Source organism: Macrobrachium nipponense, chromosome 9, assembly GCF_015104395.2.
Source record: "Macrobrachium nipponense isolate FS-2020 chromosome 9, ASM1510439v2, whole genome shotgun sequence".
Lineage (NCBI taxonomy): Eukaryota > Metazoa > Arthropoda > Malacostraca > Decapoda > Palaemonidae > Macrobrachium > Macrobrachium nipponense.
The window spans coordinates 92448826-92466212 of NC_061110.1; the positions used below are offsets into that span (position 1 = coordinate 92448826).

At 38.7% G+C, this 17387-nt stretch overlaps 1 protein-coding gene across 1 annotated transcript; it reads left to right on the forward strand.

Annotated features, from left to right (window-relative positions):
• The first annotated feature begins 1531 nt into the window (after positions 1-1531).
• Positions 1532-10788, forward strand: LOC135218564 (uncharacterized). The gene is made up of 9 exons (XM_064254940.1): positions 1532-1692; positions 3742-3849; positions 4391-4555; positions 5010-5142; positions 7020-7144; positions 7625-7750; positions 8213-8355; positions 9053-9172; positions 10261-10788. The coding sequence occupies exons 1-9, from the start codon at positions 1686-1688 to the stop codon at positions 10411-10413; spliced, it is 1080 nt and encodes a 359-aa protein (XP_064111010.1). The 5' UTR covers positions 1532-1685; the 3' UTR covers positions 10414-10788.
• The last annotated feature ends 6599 nt before the right edge of the window (positions 10789-17387 follow it).

Genomic DNA, 17387 nt, shown 5'->3' on the forward strand with positions numbered 1-17387 from the left:
TATGGCTACCCAGACGTCTAAATCTATGCACTTGTGAAATCAAGTTGAAGTTCAGGGGATTTTTACTTTTCAAATTGGTTCTGCTATATTTTTTTACATATAAATCCTCTCTCTCTCTCTCTCTCTCTCTCTCTCTCTCTCTCTCCTCTCTCTCTCTCTCTCTCTCTCTCTCTCTCAAGTGTGTGTGAATTATTCAGTCTCTCCCTTTGGTGTAGAAATATCGGTGAGTATATTGATATTCTCAGGGCGACTGAGTCTCTCTCTCTCTCTCTCTCTCTCTCTCTCTCTCTCTCTCTCTCTCTCTCTCTCTCTCTCTCTCAATAATAGTACTTTCTGAAACAATGCAATAATGATTGTTTTGCCGACAAAAATCCTTTTCAATATATGCGTGTGCCCTGATAACTTTCTTTAAGAAATTACAATAGGACAATGATTTCCCGGCTTGTAGTTGTGTATCGATGAATTTGGGAGGTCGGTGACTTTATAGACTCAACTTTACATAAAAAGCAGACTTACAGGAGCTGGCCCTCCCAAAACAACAAATGCCCAATCTATTTTTGCGTTTTTTTTCTTGCCACTTTGTAAGATAATTTTTTTGCATGGGAACTTGATAGATGCCGAAATTTTTTTTTAATAGAGATAACCTTCTACAGTAATTTAGGGGTTATTTAACGTTCGCACTTGGAACTAGGCTGAACATGCTTTGGTTACCACTTGTTTTAAAGTACTGTTAACGCTATAAAACATGTAAAAAAATTAAAGCAGATAAAGCTGCTATTTTCAATTAATCCGTTGTTCTTATTTAGTACGTACGAATTGATTATATGTCAATCACACCATTTCGATATCATATTATTATTATTAGTATTATTATTATTATTATTATTATTAATTATTATTATTATTATTATTATTATTATTATCATTTCAAGATGAAACCTATTCACAAGGAACAAGCACACCAAAGGGGCCATTGACTTGAAATTCAAGCTACCAAAGAATTTGGTTTCAACCTCACACCGCTAAAATACACGACCCCCCCCCCCCCCCCCCCCTCCCCCCCCCCCCCCCCCCCCCCCCCCCCGGCCACAAACCCTGCAGCAGCAACTGATCATGATACTGAGCCAGTGATTTTTCATCGCCTTGGGATAAAGGCGAACCAGCGACAACGGAAAACCGTTTCATTTCTATCGCGCAAGAAAACCTTCAACGAGGAATCCAGTAACGCCATTTTGGATGTAAATTTCTGGGTCATTTATCTGCTACCATTTCTGTAGTACGGCAAGACCGGAACATGACAGAATGAAGTTTCTAATACCTATCACTAGTACCAGTAATGGAAAAACCAAGAGTTCGCTGTTATATTTGTTGATTTTGTCAAAGAAGACTGCCGATATGTATCTACAAACAGGTTAGAATTAGAGATGTATTGCAAATTGAGGACGCAGCATCAAGATTCACGCAAGGTAAGAAAAAAAAACGTGCTCTCTGAAAGCAAAACCGTACTGGGGCCATTGATCTTCTTCTTTTGTTTTCTTGACACGTCCCACAAGCACCTGTTTAGCGAAGTCGGGCTGGATCCCCGTTGCACAGCCGTTGCTTATTTTGGAGGTGATTATGCATTCAGTTGTCCGTGGTTAAGTCGAGTGTGTGCTGGCTTCGCTTTGCAGCTCCTTCTGGTCGTCATGAAAGGTATGTTGGCGCCATGTTTGCTCTTTCAGTTAAGGGATGATCTTGCTCTAAAGGATATCTCTACACGAGAGAGATAATTGCACGATAGTGTCTGCGATATAATACTATTATCCATCAGGATATATTACCATTATCCATCGGAATATATTACCATTATCCATCGGGATATAGTAGTACCATTTTCCATCGGGAAATAATACCATTATCCATCGGGATATAATAGTACCATTATCCATCGGGATATAGTAGTACCATTATCCATCGGGTACGAAAGCAGATAACAAGCATACGAGTGAGTAAGTTCGCTTTGAATATCTTTTACCTTATAAATCATTCATAACAACATCTGATGATAACGATGTTTAGTAATGTCTGCAGTATAACAATTCATTCAGTTTTGTCATTGACTATCAGTTTGTCATTTGATCAGCGAATATTTTTTTTTTTTTTGGCATATTCACTTGAAGTAACTCAAGAGATATATTAAGGAGGAAGTCTCAAACGAAAAGAATGTCATTAAATTTTAATAGATGGAGACTACTAATTTGTAAACAGAGTTGAGCTGAGGCATGCATTTATATAAATTTGCCGGTAGCTATATAACATTTACATATATATATATATATATATATATATATATATATATATATATATATATATCTATATATATATGTATATGTAATATATAATATATATATTATATATAAATAAACAAGATATTAGTCACTCCTACATTCATTCTTCAGCTAACGAATCCGGGATGATACCCTGTGCATGAAACTTCCACCTCAGTAGCTGTTTCATAGGCCTACCCGGAAGACTCATTAACGAAACATCAAACTTCTTATATACACTGGAATATCCAACTTCATTCATACAGTCTCTCACTTTTTGGAGTTGAACGGCCTTATTTCCTAATAATTCCATAGATAATTATCTTGCAAATCTTTTGCAGTCCATAGATCATTATCTTGCAAATCTTATGCAGTCCATAGATAATTATCTTGCAAATCTTTTGCACACACCCTGCTACCAAGTTCCATGTCTTGCTTAAGGCATCTTCACCGCCTGTTTTATTTATTTCCAAAATACTTGTATGAATCAACCATTTCCATTATTCCAACATTCACATTAACCTTCTCTTCGTCATCTCCCTAGTTTTCGTTCACTCGTCAACTTTCTCTTGCTCGCATTTGTTTTAAATTTCTCCCTGTCACTAGTCTCTGCTGTTTCTACTTACTCTTCCCAATCAACAGTATATCATTCGCAAACATCTGTCTCCCCACATTCCATTCATGACCTTTTTTCTCATCACACGGTTTCGTAAATACACCTGTGTGTTTTCTGTGACACTCTCACACCCTCTCATCTATAGAATTATCAGATAACCTTGGAAACATCATTAAAGATATTTGAATTACACTCAACCAATTACCTTTAGTACCATACATCCACAGCTGTCTCTATACCGAGCTTCAGTTCATCAATTAAACTTCGTCCATGATTTTCGAAAATCAATAGGCCTATTGATGTCTTTGTTGAGCAGTACATGACAATAATACACTTATCAAGGTCATTTGAAAGCTCGTCTAAGCGAAGGTTTTATGTTCGTCTTCGAATAACACGACGCTCTTCACACAGCGATTTACAGAGCTGAAAATATAACAGTTTTTTTTTTCCCTTGCGGCTTGCTGAGCTTAACTAACGGCGCCAAGAAAGTCTAGGCTGCGAGCATATGTCGCCGTGGATTTTATCTAAAAACTAGTAGCTTTACACACTTATTGCATTCAGTCACAGTAATGATTTACATCTGCCTCAATTTATATTTGTTAATAAAATTTTCAGCAATGAATTAAGTGTGTTAAAGACTTAGGGAATTACAGAGAACTTTAAAAAGAACATTTCCACTTGATTTCGATACGAATACTTATCACCAGAAGACTGTCGTACCGACAGGAAAGAGTTGTCGAATCCCTGAAATAAACAAATAATCGATTACAAAGCTAGTTACCGTATGAAGAGACGTCTATAGAAGAAGATCCATTCCAGGTGCGCTGTCCACGTCGTTTTTGAGTGTCCTGACGATAGCAGTTATTTTCCCCGATGTCGCCTTTTCTCGAAACGAGACGAATATCGTGCAGAAGAAACCTAGGTTTCGTAAGTATGAATTTTTTAAAGATAATTTAATTTGGAAACGAGATGAAAGAAATATTTTTTTCTCTTTCACTAAAAAAAACATTTTAAAGTTCATTTTACAATTCAATACATATGCAATATATGTAATTTACGTACAAAATCAACAAATATAGTCATAATATTTTTTTATAGATCAATATACTTAGATTTACTAAGTATATACATGCATATACACATACCCACATACTGTATATATACATACCCATTACACACATATATATTTGTATATATTAAAATTCCAAGAAAGAAATATAGGACATTCAGGATTCTTTTCAAAATAGGGATTTCAGACGAGATTTCTGTGGGATATATGACAAAAGAAGAGTTGAAAGGTTGATAAATGTTAGTTTCTTTATATGTGGCTTAAAAGGAAGTTGATTATTGCTTTGAAACCCGTTTTTATTATTATTATTATTATTATTATTATTATTATTATTATTATTATTATTATTATTATTATTATTATTATTATTATTATTATTATTATTATTATCTTCGCAAGTGAGCCTGTTCACGGTGGCGAAGTTCGCCAACACCGAATGCACCGCGGTAGGCGAAGATGGCGAAGTCACGGGAACCTGTTATGACTATCGTTCCTGCCTCTCGGGATCTGAGGACGCCGTGCCCTCCGGCAGCTGCGCCTGGGGCTTCGGGGAGTGCTGCACCAGTAAGTCACGACGGAGGTCTGAACGAAGTCTTCCAAGTTCTTGTTAGTCATTTCAGCGGGTGCGTACTTTGGTATTTTTGTACAGCACACTCTTAATTCCATTCTTGAACTATGAAGGTTATCAATAAAGCAGTGTTATTCAGAGAGAGAGAGAGAGAGAGAGAGAGAGAGAGAGAGAGAGAGCTTTACCTCAGTGACGAGAAGTAAACAAGTAATCTGTCTTCCAGGTCTTCTATGTGAAGAGAGAGAGAGAGAGAGAGAGAGAGAGAGAGAGAGAGAGAGAGAGAGAGAGCTATAGCTGTACCTCAGTGTCAGTGATGAAAAGTAGGTGTCATTTACATCTAGAATAAAGCCCAACAAAGTGAAAATTCACAAAATGGATCTACAAATAACCGATGTAGTACTACACTTCAATTTCTTTCCTTCTGCCACCACCGAAAATCCCCCACAACAGCCAGGCTCCGGTGTGGCGGGAGGAGCGCCAACAATAACACCTGGCTGCGGTCGCCTGGCTACCCGGCTACTTTCAATCACCACCTCACCTGCGAACAGACCGTTGCCATCGACGATTCCATTTGCCAGTTAAGGTAATAATAATGATGGGTTGGATGCGAGTGGTGGTTTTGAGCTCGGTGTGAGCTAAGTAGCGGTGTGTGCACGTTTATCAACAGTAGGTCTAGATGAATAGGCCTAAAGACTATTTTATTTTTTCACAAGACGACAGTACCGTCTCTAGCTCTGGGAAAAGGTCTATACTGTGGTTAAAAAAAAAATGCTAAATTAATGCTTGATGTGAACAAAGTAGCGGTGTTTGCACGTTAATCAACAGTAGGTCTAGATATAGATAGGCCTCAAGACTTTTTTTTTTTTTCTCTAACTCTGGGGGAAGGTCTTTACTTTAGCTCAATAAAAAGGCTAAATTAATACTTCATGTGAGCTAAGTAGCGGTGTTTGCACGTTTATCAACAATAGGTTAAAAAAATTGCTAAATTAATATTTAATGTGAACAAAGTACCGGTGTTTGCACGTTTATCAACAGTAGGCTTAGATAAATAGACCTAAAGACTAATTTTTCTTCATTTTTTGTTGACAAGACGACAGTACCGTCTCTAGCTCTGGGAAAAGGTTTCTACTGTAGCTCAAAAAAATTGCTAAATTAACACATGAATTTTCTTGTATTCATGATTTAGTCTATGTGGAGTGTAATGGGTTGATCAGATATTGCTTGAAATAAAATGGGTTATTTAAAACATTCGTAAAATTAATATTTTGATAAAGCCATTTTTTAATTGATCCGCAATGAGAATTCTCAACTGGGAAATCATGTTTTTATTTCAACTTCCATTTTTTTTTTATTCTTCACAAATCAGTAAAGATGCAAATAACGATTCTCTAAATTTCAATTTTTGAAAAGGAATTTATGTATAATCCAAGTGATATTACAGTTTCGTTTCTGAACAGGTTAGAATTTGACTCTCACGGGACAAAGCTGCAAAAAGGAGAAAGATTTTATGCCATTTCCAAAAATATCTGTATTTCTTGTTATTTTCTGTAACTTCTTTTAAATGAACATCGTATTCTTTGCTCCACATGAATGGGGTTTATCTTTGATTAATAATAATAATAATAATAATAATAATAATAATAATAATAATAATAATAATATAATAATAACATCTCTCCCATATGTAGGAGGTGCAATACGAAAAATGAAACCATAAACCACATAGCAAGTGAATGCCCGGCACTTGCACAGAACCAGTACAAAAAGAGGCATGATTCAGTGGCAAAAGCCCTCCACTGGAGCCTGTGCAAGAAACATCAGCTACCTTGCAGTAATAAGTGGTACGAGCACCAACCTGAGGGAGTGATAGAAAACGATCATGCAAAGATCCTCTTGGACTATGGTATCAGAACGGATAGGGTGATACGTGCAAACAGACCAGACGTGACGTTGATTGACAAAGTCAAGAAGAAAGTATCACTCATTGATGTCGCAATACCATGGGACACCAGAGTTGAAGAGAAAGAGAGGAAAAAATGGATAAGTATCAAGATCTGAAAATAGAAATAAGAAGGATATGGGATATGCCAGTGGAAATCGTACCCATAATCATAGGAGGCACTAGCACGATCCACCAAGATCCCTGAAAAGGAATCTAGAAAAACTAGAGGCTGAAGTAGCTCCAGGACTCATGCAGAAGAGTGTGATCCTAGAAACGGCACACATAGTAAGAAGAGTGATGGACTCCTAAGGGGGCAGGATGCAACCCGGAACCCCACACTATAAATACCACCCAGTCGAATTGGAGGACTGTGATAGAGCAAAAAAAAAAAATAATAAATAAATAAATAAATAATAATAATAATAATAATAACGTCAACTTTTATCCTTAGACTAACCCGTGATCTGAGGGCGCCACATAATTCAACAATCCTTGTTTCTCATTTTTTTCTGCCACAGACTAGACATCGTCACCCTGAGGCTGGCCTATCCCGACAACACAGGGAACTGCAAAAATGATTATCTCATCGTCAGTCACGACAACAAATTTGACAAGCTGTGTGGCTACACGACTGACACTCACTGTTCGTATTGAAGCTTTAGTTTTACGTAGCAAATATTGTGATTTATATGAAATACAGATTACTAATTAATCTTTGTGCTAGCAGTGGAGCCAATTACTGACAATGTATTGCTGTGAAATAAGGATGGTATACTATCAAGTTTCCTATTTTTTTAAGGCTGATGTAGACGTCAAGAATATATCAGGTATTAAAGAGAGATAAATCCAGTTATGTATGGGTATAGATATATTTAAAAATAAGTCTATACAGAGAGCGTTCGAGTACCATTTTCGGTTGAAAATGGAAAATGAACAGATTTCCGAAAGCTCACAGTATAGATTAATTTTTAGGATATATTTGTACCCAAACATAAATGTGGATCCGTTTCTCCATTTCAAGAGTCATAATACTGTGAGTAGCTTTTGATATTAGTAGGGTTTCTATACCATTCAGTATGTAATGGGGTAATGTTCCTCATTCTCTCTTTGGCTCTGGCTACAGTTTACTTAGACGTAGACTCATCTTTGAGCAAAGAGGTCGTCTTCGCTTTCAAAACATCGACATTCTCAGCAGATCGATCGTGGTACATCAAAGTGGCGAAAATCAAGTGTAATTCCGCGACTGAAGGTAATAGATATCCAATTTTGTATTTTTTTTCCTTTGGGGGGGGGGGGGGGGGGGCATATATTTTTAGAGACGTCAGCAAGGCTTTCTTTTGGTCATTAGAAGCACATTAAATTACGACAAAGCGTAAAATAATTTGTTGAGTTTTACAAAATTGTGATTTTTATTTGTTAGATTTACGATTCTTTTTTTAACTGCTCGTTAAGAGGTCCTATATATATATACACACACACATACACACACACACACACACACACACATATATATATATATATATATATATATATATATATATGTATATATATATATATATATATATATTGTGTGTGTGTGTGTGTGTGTGTGTGTGTGTGTGTATGCATGTTCCTGTCGATGCTGCCAATTATTTCAAAACCAGCGTACAAACCAGGCGTGTTCTGAGCGCTTGCAATAATGATGTGGTGTTCTTGACATTCTTCATCACAGTGCCTAGAGGATGTGGCCAGTTCTACACGGGAACCAGTGGCACAATGAAAGGATTTAACCAAGACGGCTCGACCAGCGAGAACTACCTTCTTTCCGGGCTGGATTACGGCATTTGTGTCCGCACTGAACGCAGCTCCTGTTCGGTATGGCTTGAGAAGACTCCCATACACTGAACGATTGTCTGAACGACTGTCTGTATCGTTCGCAAAAACACTGTGTATAGGCTTGTCTGAATGCAAAAGTGGGCGGAGCTTCGTGTCTGAACGATCTCGTTCATATTGTCTGAATCGTGTGTGTGTGGGTCGATAACGACAATCGTTCAGTGTATGAGGGCCTTTACACGTTTGTAAAAGTACTACTACAATGTAGCGACCTGAATTACTTGGAATTTTAGTATATACAGATGTATATGTGTGAAATGAGTATGTATATACAATGTATAGGTATGGGTATATGTATGTATATACATAGTACATTTTTTATATTTTATTATGAAAATATAAAAAAAATTCTCTACATTATTTACATACGTAGTACTTATCTTATTATAAATACAGAAGAGTAAAATAAAAAAAAATCAAGTACAATGTTAAATATACATAAATTCAAGTATGTTGATTCTGTACGTAAATGACATATTTTGTAAATGTATTGTAAAATGACCTTTAAAGTGTATGTTTTTAAATAAAAGAGCAAAAAAAAAAAAAAATTATATTTTCAGAAAGAGAAATTCTTGTATTTATATGAAATAACTAGACCAGTAGTTACTTTTTTTAATATATAACGTTACAGGAACCGTAACTCGCTCTCAGGTCGTCTCATTTCCTTCATTCTTTCCAGATAACGTATCAAGAAAAGGGAAGTTCTAACTGGGTACCACAGTGCGGCGATTATTTCGAGAGACCAGGATTAACTAAGTACCCGACTGCAGAGGATGTTTGCAAGACCGGCGCCCCTGTGGTAAGAAGCCACGATGGGCGGTTGCTATTCTTTAATGGCGGGGAAAGTAATTTATATTTGAGTTATTTGATGTTATCTCAGTTGGTAAATTCTCGTGACAGTCATTCTTTATGGTCAGTTTTCGTAGGATGAATTTTGATATAGTTTTTGGTCACTGATGCTTGAAAGATTCAGTTCTTATTCTGTTTGCATTTTATTAGGCCTATATCCGAAGGATTCGGTTCCTATTATGTTTGTCTTCTATGAGGCCTACTTCCTTTCCTGTTCTGCTTGTCTTCTATTAGTCCTATTTCCTTTCCTATTGTTTGTCTTCTATTAGGTCTATTTGCTTTCCTATTCTTCTTGACTTCCATTAGACCTATTTCCTTTCCTATTGTTTGTCTTCCATTAGGCCTACTTCCTTTCCTATTCTGCTTGTCTTCCATTAGGCCTATTTCCTTTCCTTTTCTGCTTGTCTTCTATTAGGCCTATTTCCTTTCCTATTCTGCTTGTCTTCCATTAGGCCTATTTCCTTTCCTATTGTTTGTCTTCTATTAGGTCTATTTCCTTTCCTATTCTGCTTGTCTTCCATTAGGCCTATTTCCTTTCCTATTCTGCTTGTCTTTCATTAGGTCTATTTCCTTTCCTATTCTGCTTGTCTTCCATTAGGCCTATTTCCTTTCCTATTGTTTGTCTTCTATTAGGTCTATTTCCTTTCGTATTCTGCTTGTCTTCCATTAGGCCTATTTCCTTTCCTATTGTTTGTCTTCCATTAGGCCTACTTCCTTTCCTATTCTGCTTGTCTTCTATTAGGCCTATTTCCTTTCCTATTCTGCTTATCTTTCTTTAGGCCCATTTCCTTTTCTCTTCTGCTTGTCTTCCATTAGGCCTATATCCTTTCGTATTCTGCATGTCTTCCATTTGGCCTATTTCCTTTCCTTTTCTGCTTGTTTTCCATTAGGCCTATATCCTTTCCCGTGAATTTTTCACGTTTCGTCCAGAGGTTCCGAGAAGTATCCAAGAAATGATCGCGTAAATTAGTAGCATTATTCCTTCATATTTTCAAAATGACCTCTTAAATCAACAGCATTATTCTGACCTCTTTCCAGGGGTCATCCCCAGTGGCTGCTTATGTGGTCAACTTCCTGGCGCCTCACATCTTCTTGCTGGACACAACACAGGACGTCACGAACACCCACCTTGCGGGAACTGGAGACTTCCAAGGAGGTTACTCCATCTCCTACGTCCAGAATCCCTGCTGAGAGCTGGCTGCCGTCGAAAGGAGAGAGAGAGAGAGAGAGAGAGAGAGAGAGAGAGAGAGAGAGAGAGAGAGAGAGCTGAGGAGTGCTGACTATGCTTTTTCGAATCGAAGATTGTTGATCTTCTTTTGTTAGCTTTTAGCTTTTGGACGATGATCTGTTTAATCTGAAAGAAATTTATAATATTTGTTGACGAACGCTTAATTTTAGGTCTATGGTTTAAGTTTCCTTTTTTGCTGTGCAGCTTGGTGCTTGTTTGTTTGCGAGAGAGAGAGAGATGAATACTTCAAGGACTTGCAGGTTGGTGTAAGTTGTGTGATAAAGCTGGTTTTTATTCTACTTTTTTTTTAAATGTTGCAAATAAAAGCAGTAGACTACGATAGTGTTTCCATAATTTTCTCCAAGTTATTTCCTTTGGTGCCTTATGTTATTTTAGACTTAATAGACTTAATGAACATAAAATGAAAGAAAAAACATTATCTCTGAATTATACTAGTACTTGACGGAGTTGTCAATCCTTCATCTTTTATTTTGCAATTGACTAATTTTTCTTGAATTACCAGAATAACCTGTCAGTCAAAACCAACTGAGGTATTAGGCCTATTTATCTTCATTATCTTGCTGTTGCCTAGTTCCTAGGATCAAAGGGTCCTTATCTTATCTGGTAGTATCTGTCAAGGCTAAATTCACGACCGAAAAGATTAGAAAGTTTCACTTGTACCTGAGATCATCTCGATAAACTGGGATAAGAAAGTGTTTTTATTTGATGCATTATTATTATTACTGCTATTATTATTATTATTATTTTTGCTCTATCACAGTCCACCAATTCGACTGGGTGGTATTTATAGTGTGGGGTTCCGGGTTGCATCCTGCCTCCTTAGGAGTCCATCACTTTTCTTACTATGTGCGCCGTTTCTAGGATCACACTCTTCTGCATGAGTCCTGGAGCTACTTCAGCCTCTATTATTATTATTATTATTATTATTATTATTATTATTATTATTATTATTTTATTATTATTATTATTATTCAGTAGATGAAACCTATTCATACTGAACAAACCCACCAAAGGGTCCACTGACTTGAAATTCAAGCTTCCAAAGAATAATAAGGAGTTCATTAGGAAGAAGTAAGAGCAAGTGATTGGAAATGCAGAAAGAAGAGATCCCAATTATTAATAAATAAATAAATAAATAAATAGGTAAAGAGATAAAAATGCATTAAACTGCAAGAAGAGTGCGGCGTCGCAAACAAATGACTGACGAGATGCCGAGTACCGAGTACTGCAATACTCCTGAAACTAACAGCTCCTCAGCTTCCAAATCAAACCATTGCGTTCTGGTGAGCGAGATCCACTCAGCCGTAGGATCGAATCAATCCTATCTAGGTTATTTGCCGTGCAAACTGTAAAGACTAAAAGGATGTGATCGATCCGCTTAAAACATCCTTCTGTCACACGTACCGCGCTTGAGCAATACAAAGTATACGCACGGTCCAGGTAATACTACACCTAGACCGTGAGTATACCAGGCTGTTCTGAAAAGGTTTGCGATCTCGCCTTTCAAGATGCCGCGCATGCGCAAAGCGTATGGATTATTAGCGATGAAGGTAGCTGGGTAAACTAGTCTTGACTGTTTGGCGCATGTGTTAGAACTGAAAGTTTTACCCGTCAGAGGTCAAGTGATGAACCAAATTACCATTCATTTGATCACTGTAATGTTTGTACGTCACTTACTTAACAGTTTCAGAAAAGGAATAAATAAAATAAGGTGGCTTCATTCATGCCAGTACCGAATTATCGCTTCATATTTCCTGCATGGGCAATAGTATTAATTGGACAATTATCGCTCCTGTTTTTCCAAAGTATGGTCACGATCAGGAAAAGAAGGGCATACTGAGATGTGTTGTTGGTTGATCTGAGATATAAATCATCTGGCGTTACAATAAATAGGGTCATCGCCACGGGAAAACAAAGAGGAAAGCCAGCGTTATTTGGAAAAAGGAGACCAACAATACGAAAGAGGAAAACATAAAACTGTTTAAAGTTAAATAGTTTTGTGCCTAACCAGGAACCAGGAACCCTCTCAGGTCCTCAAAATAGGAACAGTCAGCCAGCAAGGGTCGTACTTCAGAGGTAAATTCTTCTCTTTGAGTTCCCCAATGGGTCGTACAGTCAAGGGAACCAAATGCAAGCTTCGCAAAATGGTCAATCTTCCAGTGACAAAGTCTTGAGAATTCTCTAAACCTTGCTCGCAGATACCCAGTTCTAAAATACTCAGAGGTCTATTAGAAGAAAACGAGAAATCCTGTAGTATATTCACATCAAGCGTGCATCTGATGTCGAGGCCAGTCCCTTACGACGTTCCTGATTGGCTGTTGATAATAAGCCAATCACAGGGCTGGAAACTCTCAGTCTCTCGAGAGAGTTCACACAGGCAGGATGTATGTTCCACTTCTGAGGGATACTTTTGAAAGACGTATCCCTCAGGAGAGATGGAACATACATCCTGCCTATGTGAACTCTCTCGAGAGACTGAGAGTTTCCAGCCCTGTGATTGGCTTATCAACAGCCAATCAGGAGCGTCGTAAGGGACTGACCTAGGCATCAGATGCACGACTATTTGTGGTGGGCGAGAGTATCAACAGAGAAAACATCATCTTCGTGACAGCCACCGAATGAATGTGCAAATTTCGTCTTAATTGTATATTTCGGACAACTTTGCATTAAAAGCTCCCACTAAATTATCAGACAGCTAACGGCTCCTCTGTGTCTGTATTTGCCAGACATATGCTACGGCTGACCTAGTAGAGATCGAGAATGCAAATGCGCTGCTGTCAATCAATTGATTCGCCTCGAAATTATCGTAAAAGATCCGTTCGCCAAGTCTTGGTTAATGACGGCGACAGTTGCGCAGGTTAACGAACGGATAAATCTCTTTGCGCATCTCCCGTTGATAGTTTTCAAGCATCATTGCCTAATCCACCCCCGTCCCCAGACCGCACCCCACCCCGCCGTCCCCAAGATCCCTTTGTTGGCAAAAAGTTATGCATAACATACTGATGAAAATTCGGTGTAAAGACAAGGACCGTTATCCTTTTAGATATTGGTCGATTCAGACCTTTGTAACTTCGCTCAACCCAAACTCTCACTCATGAGGAATCTTGATATGATTCATGAAAATAATAAAAAAATCCCTGAAGATTTATATCATTATTAAACTCTAAAATGTGAATGAAAGGAAAAAGGTTGATGCTATTGATACGCACTATACTCGTTTTTTTTATTCATCTTCCACCCACCTGTGGTGTTTCCGTATGGTAACACTGCGTCCCGGGCTTAGATAGTTACATTAAACTTACATTCAACAATAATAATAATATCCTATTTCGAATATTAACGGTGTAATTCGCATACAGTAAATTATTAAAACACTTTTCAGTTGCAAATGTACACCCAGATATCCTAATATTTACCTAAAACTTACACATGGCATGACTATCTACAGCCCGGGACGCAGTGTTACCATACGCAAACCCCACAGGCGGGTGGACAGATGGAAAAAAACAGAGTATAGATTATCATACTTGGTATACGAAGACCGAACGAAAATATAGAGATACGAGGAATTGGTAAAATAATGTACAACTGGAGACAAGAGCGATCACCAAGGTGCTCTGGGACGGTTTCTTTGTTTGTATGGTGTTTTTACGTTGCATGGAACCAGTGGTTATTCAGCAACGGGAACAACGGCTTTACGTGACTTCCGAACCACGTCGAGAGTGAACTTCTGTCACTAGAAATATACATCTCTCACCCCACAATGGAATGCCCGAGAATCGAACTCGCGGCCACCGAGGTGGCAGGCAAAGACCATACCAACCACGCCACTGAGGCGCTACAGGGGGGAGTGAAGAGGTCTTGGGAAGAGGAACCTGTTAGATGAAGAAGATCGAGAGGGAGACAGAGAATTAGATGGGGAGATAAAGTGAAGGAAGATATGGAGAGGAGAAGAGGTTTGGTGGAGGATGATGCTTTTGATAGAAGGCAGTGGAAGAGAAGGCGCATCAGGCAACCGACCCCTTAATGCAGGGATAACGGTGAGAAAGAAGAAGAGATACTGGAAGCAACAGGCTAGTGAAACGAGGAAAGAGGACTAATAAACTATGAAAATGCTGGCATAATTGATCGGAAAATGAAAGTTTTAGTAGAATTTCGAGGTGAATGATGCAATGTGTTGGGAGGGCTGACACACTGTTAGTGAGCCTTCGGTTAAGTATATGAAGCAGCTGATATAACAGAAGTTTTCCTTAATTCATTAAGTATTGAGCCACCACATATCTGGGTAAAATGGAATTGGGCTTTATATACATACATACATACATATACATATATATATATATATATATATATATCTATATATAATCAATATATATATATATATATATATATATATACTTTTAGGGCATAGTTTTTCTCTAATACAATTTTCGTTAAAAGCAATTGCTTTAGTGGCATCAATAAGTTTCTTGCAGGTATCTTCATACCGACGAAGTTTTTTTCCGATTCTCGTTCGTCAATTTCTGGTGAAATATACGCAGACTTCCTTCTTCCATTTATTGAATTTTGTCACGACAGCTGTTTCGCCTTATGGCATTATCAAGCGACTACTGACTTACAATCTGACCTTTCGGCCTATATTTATCTCATCGTGTTGGAGGTATGACCTCGAGGTATGGGTACTGGTTAGTCTAGGGATTAACAGCTTAAGGGCGTTGTTTTAGTTACAAAGAATATAAGGACATATGTACTGCGACAATAAGAGTGAAAGTTTAAACAGTGGTTAAATAAATATTCAAAATACAATGCCATGTGCTAGAGTTTCCTTAAATGTATGTTTAAAATTTAATATGTTACATGTTGGTTTTAGATAAAAATTACAAAATTACATACAGGAATGAATATGAATATAGAAATCTAAATACGGGAGTACAAATATATGTATATATTTTATAGCATGCATAAAGGTACAAGAGATAATTTCTGTTTATACATAAATGTGTATGATTTAAATTTGAGTGTGTGTGTGTGTGTGTGTGTGTGTCCAAAATGGTCTACGTTGGTTAACGGTTGCTGATTCGTGTTGGGCGGGGTCTCAGCGACCTGAGTAAGGATGTTACTTGACTTTCGCTGACGCTGGGTCTTCTCATGCCTTCCAAGGGGCGCGATGTTCTCGGTGGATTGGGGCGCGCTGTCTGGTCCCTGTTGGCTTGGGTATTCCTTCTTCTGCTGGAGGGGAGTATATGGTCCGATTCTTGTTGGACGTTCAAGGTCGGCTTCTGAATAGCGATGCTCACTGCTTCCGTTATTAAGAGGCGACCGTAGTTGTCTTCTCTGTGTACGACCTGGGTGCCTTCTATGAGCTCTTGTAGAGATGGCTTCCTGTCGTGAACATCTATGTAATGTTGATGGATGGCCCCTTGATTTCTATGAGCCAGCAGACGTCTCCGAAGGGTCGTTGTAGTGTGCCCGATGTAGTTTTGGCTGTGAGGTTTACACACCTCCTCTGGACAAGTAAATTTGTAAACTACATTCGTGCACATCTCCTTCGGTCCCCCCGGAGCGGTGCTGTTCTTCATTATTAAGGCTGCTACAAGGTTGGGCTTACTATATATCCTGAGGCTTATTTTATGGTAAGGGGCTTTTGGGGTTACGCCTCTGTTTATTATCCCGCGTAGTGTGCAGCAATCCTCCTTGTATGCAGACCCATAATGTACACGATGGTAAATAATCAAGTTTTCCTCGTTTTTCGCCATGGTGTTGGGTTGGTAAAATTCGTCCATTTTCTTTTTTATTGCTGCTTCGATAATTTGATCTGCATACCCGTTGTTTGTCAGCAGTTGGCGAATTCGGTCGAGTTCGTTATGTATATCTTTCCATGATGAGCTGTGTGTGAAGGTTCTGTTGACATACGCACTCACGACAGACTTTTTATATGCGTCCGGGCACTCCCCGCGTGCGTTCAAGCAACGGCCAGCGTTCGTTGCTTTCGTATAAACGGTCGTCTTAAACTGTCCTTCTTGTTGTTTTACCAGGACATCAAGAAATGGCAAAGTCTTCTGCTGGCTGTGCTCTGTGGTGAAGTTGAGCACTGAGTTTCTTTTCAGAGCATCTGCTAGTTTTTTGGTATCTTCAGGCTCTTTTATTGTGACGAATATATCGTCGATGTACCGCCCATAAATCCTAGGTTTTAGATGTTCTCTAAAGGTCCTTTCTTCGACGGTGGCCATGTACATATTTGCAAAGAGGACCCCTAGTGGGGATCCCATGGCGACTCCATCTACTTGTCGAAATAATTCCCCCTGATGAGAGAGGAAAGGGGCTTCTGTAGTGCTAGCTTTCAGCATCTCTCGGAGGACATCTTCGGAAATGGGCAGCGGGTTCTTCTCGGACCTGTATACACGATCAAGAATGATGTCGATCGTTTCTTCGACGGGAACGTTCGTAAACAAACTCTCAACGTCGAGTGAGGCAATGTCGTCTTCTGGTCCTTTTTCCTGTAGGAGATCAATAAACTCCACCGCTGATTTCAGTGAATATGCACCAGGTATGTAAGGTACCAGCAAATCATTCAGGACTTTCGCTATCCTATAGGTTGGGGATGTCATCTGAGAGATGATGGGCCTTAGGGGGTTACCTGCCTTGTGTGTTTTCACTGTTCCGTAGCAGTAACCGGGCCCATAGTCTCCTTTTACCTTAGGGAATTTTACGACGTCTTGCTGATTGTTGGCGTCGAAGAAACGATCGACATCATTCTTGATCGTGTATACAGGTCCGAGAAGAACCCGCTGCCCATTTCCGAAGATGTCCTCCGAGAGATGCTGAAAGCTAGCACTACAGAAGCCCCTTTCCTCTCTCATCAGGGGGAATTATTTCGACAAGTAGATGGAGTCGCCATGGGATCCCCACTAGGGGT